Below are 9,537 nucleotides of genomic sequence, written 5' to 3' on the forward strand. Positions count from 1 at the left end.
ACTCCGTGCGAGACTACCACTACTACTACTCCCACAGAGACCTCCACTCCGTGTGAGACTACCACTACTACTACTCCCACAGAGACCTCCACTCCTTGCGAAACTACTACTACCCCTACCGAGACCTCCACTCCATGTGAGACTACTACTACTACTCCAACTGAGACCTCCACTCCGTGCGAGACTACTACCACGTCTACCCCTCCTCCTACAACCACTACGCCATGTGAGACTACAACCACATCTACCCCTCCTCCTACTGAAACCAGCACTCCCTGCGAGACTACCACCACATCCACCCCCCCGGAGACCACCACTCCGTGCGAGACCACGACCACTGCCACCCCGACAGAGACTACTACTCCCTGTGAAACTACTACCACACCCACTACACCTCCTACCGAAACTACCACTACCACTCCGTGCGAGTCTACCACGATTGTCCCCGTTCCCCCAGGAACAGAGACCTCCACCTCCACTACCAGCCAGACCGAGACCTCCACCAACTCGGTCACCGTCACCGCTACCGAGACGACCAACCCACCCGGTCCCACCACCTTGACCACCGCCCCTGCCCCATGCACGACTTGCGGTAGTGAGAAAACCACTACGCCCGTTGTGGTTCCCCAGCCCACTTCCTCCAGCCCTACGACCGTCGCTCCTCCTGGAGGACTCGCCACCGGTGCAGCCAGCAAGCTGGGCTCGTCTGTTGGTAAGGCCATGGCTATTGGTGCAATTGCACTGTTGCTGTGAATGATCTAGGCCATGGACATGAGATGGACAGGACACGAGGATGAGAAATGAAAGGAAAGGATATTAATGTCTACTTATAATTTGATTTTATGTGGAGGAATGTCAATATGGGCTTGAGCTTGGTGATATGATTGTATCTATTTATCGATTCAGTCAGATAGTAGCTAGTAATTCGATTCAAATCAGGAATTCTTTTCCAAGGGTCTGAAATCCTGACACTGGTAGCATGCCACATACATCACCCGGAATGCACGCCAAAGCCTAAACAAACATCCCTTACTCGACGCGCAGGTATAAATGCCCTACACTAACTGAACTTCAGCACGCAGACACGACTCTTACAGCAATTAATTTCAAGAACTCAACCGCAAAAGCAAAATGTACCTCACGACCCTTACTCTAACCGCCCTCCTCACGCTCACCGCAGCAAAGAACACAATGCCAACCGTACGCATACCCCCTCTCCCACTCTCCATTCCAGGGAACTAAGTATATTCAGGTCATATTGCAAATGCAAAACGGGATTTCAGTCCTTGGCGGCTTACCAGGGAATTGTATCACGTATTCTGTGGATAAGTGCGTTCTACACAGGCCATGCCGCATACCCGTGACAAAAAGTGCGAGTGCTGAAGCTAATACTGCGTAGACCTGTGAAAACAGTCCAGATTAACGTGCCTTGTCGCTTTTATGAGTGAGTGCTTTCTGCCTGCCTGCCTACGGGGGTTGTGCTGATGGATTGCTATTGCAGTGAGATGAACTGTGCCGGGAATGGGACGGATTATTCGCCTGAAACTGAGATTCCGGCGGCGGCGGTGGGGAAGATTGGGAGTGTGCGTTGTGGGGAAGAGGGGGAGGAGGAGGAAGAGGAGGAGTAGCAGTCTGGATTGTTCTTGGAAAAACGGGTTGCAGTTGTGTAGAGTTGAAAGGCTTGGTCCACTTGAATATGCGGAATATCTTGCATTCTTGCATCCGTCTAATGAAGATCGTTCACCATGAATTTCCTTCTCAATCCCTGAAATACCATCCACGCGTCCCATTTCCTTCGCTTAATATCATCGAGTTCGCAGATCAGACCACAGTCGGCACAGCACGGCGGAACACTCCATGGGAAGAACCCGTTCCAGCATAGGAAGATGTGCTCGGTGTCCGAGCAAGCATCTAAGCTCGTGCTCTCCTGACTCCCGTCCTCGTCTTCACTGCCGCTGCAGGACTCCCAATCTGAATCTGCGGATGTAGAGCCTTGCACCGGCCGGGCGTCTTCTGAGATACCCTCCCTGCCCAAAACATCTTCCATGGACAGCCCGACCCTCTCGACAGCTAAGCACCACTGGAACCAAATCCGTGGAGAACTCAGCGCGAACTCCGACGGACTGTGTCCGTACCCATCTCGCAGGTTCGGATCGCACCCCGCCTGCAGCAGGATGCCGAGCCTTGTCTCCAACGAATCCCCCTCCAATTGACCGTGGACGGATTCGGGCCCGGAAAACGCCATGGCCAGATGCAGCGCGCCCTCGCCAAGGTGGGACGTCGCGTGCGGGTTCGCGCCCCACTGGAGAAGCTCCCGGAGCACCACGACCCCGTGCCATCGTGGAATACAGGCGTTGTATAAGAGTGGGGTGAGGCCGTCGGCGTTCTCGTGCTCTATGTCACAGCCACTGCCGACTAGTAAATTGATCAAGGCGACGATCTCGTCCTCGTTGATGAGCTCGGAGCCGGGGAGGGCATGGCTGACGGTGAAATGGAGAGGGCTACCGCCCAGAGCGACGGAGTTGATGTCGCAGCCGGCGGAGATGAATAGACGGAGGATACGGTAAAGGGTTGATTTGTAAATGCTATAGAGGTTGCTCGGTACCAGAAGGCATTTCGTACGTCGTAGATCGCGTTTGCCCCGTCACTAGTCTTGTCAGATGCTCCTCCGGTTCGGGGACGCAGAATGGACCTACCTGCGGCAATGGTTGGGATCCGCTCCCTCATTGAGGAGTAGGTCACATATCTCGAAGCGGAGGAGTCGTGCAGCGAACTAACCGGTCAGATTGGACGACTTTGGAAACTGGGCAACCTACAGATAAAAGACTCTCATTTTCCGTATTTCGCACAGTGGGCGAAAAATCCCTGCTCTTCAAGAGTAGCCGCAGAGAATGTATGTCATTGGCCTCGACACATGTAAATATAGGTGATGTCGTCTCGACGATCGCGTAGGACGAGACATGCCGGGTGATTGTGGGCTTGCTCAACCCGTCATGAAGCCTCGAAAGCGAAACAAGAAGTCCATCTTCGGCCACCTGTGGATTAGGCGCCAGGAGAAGAAGTATGTCGGATGCACGGGCAGATTTCGAGTCAGCGTCTTTGGTCCACTGGACCCGGATGGAGACTTTGCCCGCGGGAGAATCTTGAAGCACAACCTGCGATGATACGATCTGTTGAGTCGGTTGTGATCTGTATCTTCCTTTGTTAAGGGAACTGCCTGCGATATGTCGTCTACAATCACGGGTGACATTGTCACTTTTCTGGGAACTCGTCTTGATGACAGCCGCTGCTTTCTCGTGGCTACTCGCAAGCAGACTCTCCAGCTCAGTTCGAACCCACTGCACATCAATGTTGGACAGCTTCTCATGTCCCGGTTGCGGAGTCGTCAACAACTGTAATGCTTCTCGGACCTTGGATTGGAGTAACATCAGAGGCAGAGCAGCGCGTTTGACATCTTCGAAGTTGTCCCAGCTGTCCATGGAAACGTCTGTCTTGTCATCCTGTTTTTCGATGCGTATCTTCATAGCTGTAAGCTGTGCCATGAGCGAGTCGATAGCCTCGAGAGAATGGGAAAAGTCAGACGGGGTTTGACCCTTCTCTGACCAAGCAGGAGGCCTGTCATCGATATTCGAGAGAGGAAGTATCTGACTACTGTCTCTGATAATTGACACAGCATCGTGAATACTATCCAACCGATTGTGAACAGCAAGGTCATTGAAACTAGCCAACGTCAGCCTCAGACCTAAGTTCCAGGTCGATAGAGAACTCCTACCTTCCCAATACCTGCAGATTCATGCTCAACTGCCTCTTGCATCTATCCAGATTCCGAAACGAACGCTCCAGCTTCCCTCCAAGCACCAATTTGACCCTTCCGCCCACCATCTTCAGCTTCTGCCTCGTACGACCGGACTCAACATCGAGGTTCTTGGCCACAATGGCCGCGATATTACCATACTCTTTCTCCAGGGATTGGAGCGTCGAGCAGATATGCATGACCGGTGAGGTCTTCGGCAAGCTCATTGACGGCAGTCTTCCCTGGTACTCATCACAGTAGCGATGGACATTTTCGAGGAGGAATTCCACCTCGTGCATCTCCACCTGCAGCTGGTGGATTTCTGCGGGGACATTCTTCACGGCCGCAATGAGCTGGTATGTTTCCTTGCCGATGCGACATATTGTGTCGATGAGGCCGATGACGGCAGCGAGATTTGCTGTGAGCGATAACGGGTCCATGGATCCATAGACTTTCGTGAAGTTGCAGGTTCATGTTGAGGATGGGTGGTGGGGTGCGAGTGAAGATCAACGAGGCTGAGCATGAGCGAGGCTGAGTCTTCGTAATCGTGGGTATAAATATCACCCACTTCCCACTTAGAAAGCGAACATGACAAGATTTCATCTCACTGCTTCAATTGGAGTACACATTGCAATCAAACGCGATGGATTCTTCCATCAAATCCCAAGGCTACAATCGCTATGCTGTAGACTTCCTCTCAGCAGTGAACGGGCCCTCATCTCCGAATTACTCACATCCTCCGCCCCAATACACTCCTCGCGATTCGTATCCCATTCCCCAGTCACGTCAGACCACCAAGCAAAGCGCATACTATTCCAACCGACCGATGGCCACGCAGGAGTCGGCGAATTCAACTCGGCAGGATGAATACCATCACTACCGAACCAATCCCAATTTTTACCACAACCGTGATCCGCCTCCGGCAGCGGACCGAAATGCATCAATAGCAACGCAGAACGAGTACCACTGCTACAAAAACCAGCCCGAGTTTTATCACCATCGACGTGATGGTTTAAATAATGCTTCGACAGCACCTCAAGGCATGCCGATGGGGATGCAAATGGCTACGGCCACTGAGAATAAACTAGGCCAAGTGGCACAGCAACGAGGCTTCTACTATGCCCGGCCACCTCTGCCAGGGAATGGCCAATTTGTTTCACCTGTATGACAAATCTAACATTCGGCTCTTCATATAACTGACGAGAATACCAGCAGGTTTCGCAGCAAGCATTCACGACTTCGATGCGGGATGCTTATTACCATCGCCGGGATCAAGGGAATTTACGAAAGTAATGACGGCACATATGGTTGTCTTTGATTTATCTGTTCATAAAAAAGCGGTATCTGGTATACCTTAATGAGCAATGTCATATCTATCTGAAGTCTGATGACGGAAACTCAGCCGTGGACCACGCGAGCTGTACAGACAAGGCAAGCAATCAGGGATGCATTACAACACCACTCGCAACGAGTTATAATATCGACTGCTGCATGATCACCCACACTTTAGCTCGCTGTGTCTTGCTTCTGACGATCTGCATCACGCCGTCCGGAYATGAGCAAGGCGCCAACTTCCCGTAACTGCAGCCGCAGTAACACCGGATTATATGGACCTGCTCCTCGTACGAGCAGCGAGTCTGGGATCCATGCGAGAAGATACCAAACGTTCTCGATGTATGGCTGCCGAGAGCTCCAGTACGAAAGACCGGAGATCCACGTGTCTCAGGGACTTTTTGCTTTCCGAGTAGCGATTCCTCCGGCAGCCAAACACCGTGAAAATGGCCCAGTCGGCGCGAAACGCACTCGAACCTCCACGATATGCTTGCAGGTGACGAAGAGTATGGAGTTGACAGCCAGGAGAAGTTGGCCGTTGGGGCATTCGAGAGGTTTAGAACACTGCGCGACGCTCCATTTCAGAGCTGCACTATCTGATTCAGGGTGAGCGAGGCAACGTTGAGCTTATCTTCGTCGAGCCGCTGCATGATGCGCCGGTTCTATGGATGCAGAGGCATCCCAGGCTATTACTGAGGACGGAGTCTCCATAATATTAGTTGAACTTGATGCTAAGGAGTGGAAAATTCGGGATTGCCTCCTGCGCGGATGGATCGGTTGATGTATCAAGCGAGTCAAAATAAAGAAGCTCCAGTTCATCGGACGGGACTTTGCTCTTAGTGAATCAATTGTGTGCGAAGTATTAAGCCACTTATCCTATGAATGTCTTCGCAATCCAAAAGTACCGCTTATGCCATCAAGACACTGTAATCTGGGGTCCATTGCCGCTGAAACTGCGCGCAGTTGCACGTTATGCAAAGTTCCTCTAGGTCAACTGTCAATTCGTCACCTCGTTGAAAGTTGCTGTATCTGTCATCTTCATCCCCATTAAAGTAAAGATATACTCTCCTGTAGCGTTTCTCGCAGAGTTTCAGACTGACGGAGAAAATGTTTGCCAGGCGTCCCCAGGTTGAAGCCGACGTCCTGTCCAGATTGCTTTAGCATATGACTTCCTCACTACTAGTTGCCTCCAATGGCGTCTTTAGTGATCTGTCATAATGTCCTTCTTTACAGTGTGCTTCTGGCCATATCTTCCATTGCTGGAGGGGAAGATGTAGGTAACCGACCGGAGACACATCACCAGACTGGTCAAAGAGCTAAATGAATAATTGCTAAATGTAAGAGCAGATGGGTTTGGTTTATGGGTGATGTTAAAGCCATGAGATACCTCTGGATGGAGTAGATCTCACAGACAGTGAACAGGCATCCTTGTTAGAGACTCTCAGTTTAACCTAAAGCAAGTGAACATGAACCATGAATTATATATAGTTTAGTCGCACTTTATGTAGCATCTGAAAGCCTCAAGTGCAAGAGACATATAACAAGATATCAATGATAAGATAAGCCATCCATGAGATGTAGTTGATCTCTCATAATGAAAGGTTATACTCATTCTGACTATGCTACGGCCACTACTATCGCAACAATGTAATATAGAGAACACTGGTAAAAGGCTTTGGTGTATTCTAAACTGCACAGGGTTTACAACTTGGTAACCACCCCTCGAGCACTGTACCCCATATCATGGCCTCTCTGTATCTATAAATAGACTATCAATGATAGTCAATATAGTTTGGATTCATCAGCCAGCTGGCAAACTTGCGCACGGCTGCCTAACTTTCTATTATGCATCCTTTATGCAGCATCCCGGTGATAGATGGTCCTTTTGCATGATGACTTCTCAGCAAAGGCTGGTCGCCATCACCGGTCTGGCCGTAGTGGAGCTGAGATGTTCCTTCGGCATCGCCACACAGCATGGCAACGTCCTTGACCGTGTGGCAAGTTTGGGATGGTAAACATCCCAACCAACAGCTCATTTTGCGGGGGATGCCAAGCACGGTTGGGGAAACCGGAGAAGTTCGGTGTCTTTGATATAGCTCTCGGACATAAGACAAAATTAGCAGATGCCTCTGCGGGCTATACTTTGAGGCGCGGACAATTTTGGACATCGGCAGTTGGCAGACTACAGCTGCCGTCCTGGGCTGAGGGGTTTCTCGCCTCTGGTACGGAGTATCTAGTACCAAGTTGATTCTCTCGCTCCAGAATAATAATTGCCAGCACCGAGTGGTACCAGGTTATTTACTACAGTACAAGCACCATTTCTTCAACCTCTCCGATCGGAATGCCGCATTCAAGTTCACAGTTAACATGGAAGCTCTTGAGTTCAGCTCTTCAATCTCCAACTTTCTCTAGTTCTGAAGGTTCCTTAACACGGCCTGTATTTGGGAGTTGCTCTGAAATGTCTTACCTGTCAGAAGAAGCTAAACTCTGGGGGGAGGTTCCTGATGTTTCAGGCACAGGTTTATCAAGTTCTTCTTCATTAGACAATTCAGCGTTATCATGCATTTCTTGTAGGTTAGCTCGTTGTTACTCACTTGCTTAGTCTTATTTAGGGAGGAGGAAGGAGAGGGGAGGTCATGGACGTAAAGTAGGGCTCCCATATGATCATGAATACTCCTTCGTTGAGGTGCAAGGGCTACTAAATGCAGTTGAGCCGAGGAAGGATCACCTACTCTCTATGTTTACCGATAATTTCTCCTTATCTAAAGCTTCACGGGGACAGCATTCGGCATTATGGCAGTGGATGGAAACAAGTGGGCCTCTCCACTGGTTATTTAGGTTCGGTTCTGGATTTACTGACCAAGCCTGCGATCACCAACTGCACTGTATTGCTGCTCAAGCTTGAGTACTCAGCTCGATGGAGACAATCATGTGTCCAGACCGACTTTATTTCTAGTAGCCTGTTCAATACAGGAACCAGCACGTTTCATCCACACCCATGAGCCCTACCCATCCAGTATCCCTCCATCTCCCATCTTCTGGACAGTGCGTACTTGTTGACCGAAGGAGACACAAAATCTCCCCTCCACCATTTAGCATGTAAAGCCGCCATCCCACCATTCAAGTCATTGTCGTTGGGCCAGTTCAGATGCCAGGAGAAATGTAACTTCTGCCAGGGCATTGGCCCCTCCCAACGATGTGCATAATTCAATAGATCCTGATCGGGAAAGCCACGGTACCAAACCTCCGGTTCTTTCAAAAGGGATATGTAGTGCTCAAAGAGTTGAGTACTAGGCGAATACATGAAGAAGCCGCTGTTGAAATAGGAATCCCTCTGTTCTGTACCAGGATAGGGGTATGGATGATCAAGGTTTCCAGACTCAGGTGTGGCAGCCATGGTATACTTCTCCGGAAGACGATCCTGCGCTGAGGCATCTCCTTTGGTGTAGTTCAGCGGATCTCTTTGTGTGCTTCCCGGGTCGCTGAAGATGGAATCAATCGGACGTGTAAGGACAATGTCTGTATCCAGATATAGGACGGTTGAATAGGGTACAGCTATCGGGTCAAACACACGGAGTTTTGTAAAAGTTTGCGCCCAGCTGGGCGCCGAAATGGAGATATTGTGCTCGATATGGTCGACCTCGACGACAGTTGCTCCGTCGTCGCGTAACCTCTGACGCTTGCTCTCCCCTACATCCTTTGTCGCTAGTACGATGAACGGGATTGGACTTTGTAGTCTAGTTCGCGGAGCGTGTATCAACTGGTATGCAAGAATGCGCGCGGCAATAAAGTAGGTATCATCATCATCGTGGTCGCCTTCTTTCCTGTCATAATGACCGGCTAGGAATGTGGTGATAGCGAAATCCCCATCGCAAGGGAACGACTCGCAATGGTGCTTCTCTCTGAGTTGTGGATGCAGAAATTCCCGGAGGCGTGTATTGCTACTCACAATGATGTAAACAGTGAGTGCAGTGAGCAATAGAAAAAGAAACTGCTGGAATAGCAGGTTAGCTTCTTTGGATAAGAATTATGTCCCAATCTGAACCATAAAAATCATCCGTGGGCCAGTATCTCTGAAAAGGAGCCCTCACCTTATGTATCATTGCACAGCTGTACATTACTGAGAAAGGATTATACTGCTGGATATAGATAGAGACCAGTCTCAGCTATTCGACAACGTTCTGTGAAGAATCTGATGTTAGAGCTTGCTTTACCACCATGTCCTTTTAAAGAATATTACTAGTCCTGACTCCTGAACCATGCAGATCCTGCGGAAAGCCTCTCACGGTACACACAGAGGACTTGAAACCAACTATTACCAACGAGTAAGCCAATCCTGCGGAATAACTTTCACAAGGTCTAGTTTTCTCTATTCCCACAGTACGTAAGGTGAAAAGTAATGCTACCTACCC

General features: G+C 50.0%; 4 protein-coding genes across 4 annotated transcripts in view; 2 read left to right on the top strand and 2 right to left on the bottom strand.

Annotated features, from left to right (window-relative positions):
• The window catches only part of Aspvir_001183 (cell wall mannoprotein 1 family protein), a gene marked incomplete at both ends in the record, with an annotated part of 1,833 nt that extends 1,080 nt beyond the window's left edge, over nucleotides 1-753 (top strand). Inside the window, one exon of the mRNA XM_043266311.1 lies at nucleotides 40-753. Coding sequence (XP_043122246.1) covers nucleotides 40-753 — 714 coding nt within the window. The remainder of the gene's footprint in view (nucleotides 1-39) is intronic.
• A 973-nt stretch (nucleotides 754-1,726) lies between these two features.
• Nucleotides 1,727-4,233, bottom strand: Aspvir_001184 (ankyrin repeat domain-containing protein; the record flags this gene model as incomplete). Its single annotated transcript, XM_043266312.1, has 4 exons — nucleotides 1,727-2,585; nucleotides 2,697-2,773; nucleotides 2,817-3,720; nucleotides 3,773-4,233. 4 exons carry the CDS (start codon nucleotides 4,231-4,233, stop codon nucleotides 1,727-1,729), a joined length of 2,301 nt encoding a protein of 766 aa, XP_043122247.1.
• Nucleotides 4,234-4,436: 203 nt separating this feature from the next.
• Nucleotides 4,437-5,086, top strand: Aspvir_001185 (uncharacterized protein; the record flags this gene model as incomplete). The annotated part of the gene is made up of 2 exons (XM_043266313.1): nucleotides 4,437-4,955; nucleotides 5,006-5,086. The coding sequence occupies 2 exons, from the start codon at nucleotides 4,437-4,439 to the stop codon at nucleotides 5,084-5,086; spliced, it is 600 nt and encodes a 199-aa protein (XP_043122248.1).
• A 3,025-nt stretch (nucleotides 5,087-8,111) lies between these two features.
• Nucleotides 8,112-9,173, bottom strand: Aspvir_001186 (putative glycosyl transferase family 8 family; the record flags this gene model as incomplete). The annotated part of the gene is made up of 2 exons (XM_043266314.1): nucleotides 8,112-9,119; nucleotides 9,171-9,173. The coding sequence occupies 2 exons, from the start codon at nucleotides 9,171-9,173 to the stop codon at nucleotides 8,112-8,114; spliced, it is 1,011 nt and encodes a 336-aa protein (XP_043122249.1).
• Nucleotides 9,174-9,537: the final 364 nt, after the last annotated feature.

The sequence above is a fragment of the Aspergillus viridinutans genome (genome assembly GCF_018404265.1).
Source record: "Aspergillus viridinutans IFM 47045 DNA, scaffold_1, whole genome shotgun sequence".
In the NCBI taxonomy this organism is placed as follows: Eukaryota; Fungi; Ascomycota; class Eurotiomycetes; order Eurotiales; family Aspergillaceae; genus Aspergillus; species Aspergillus viridinutans.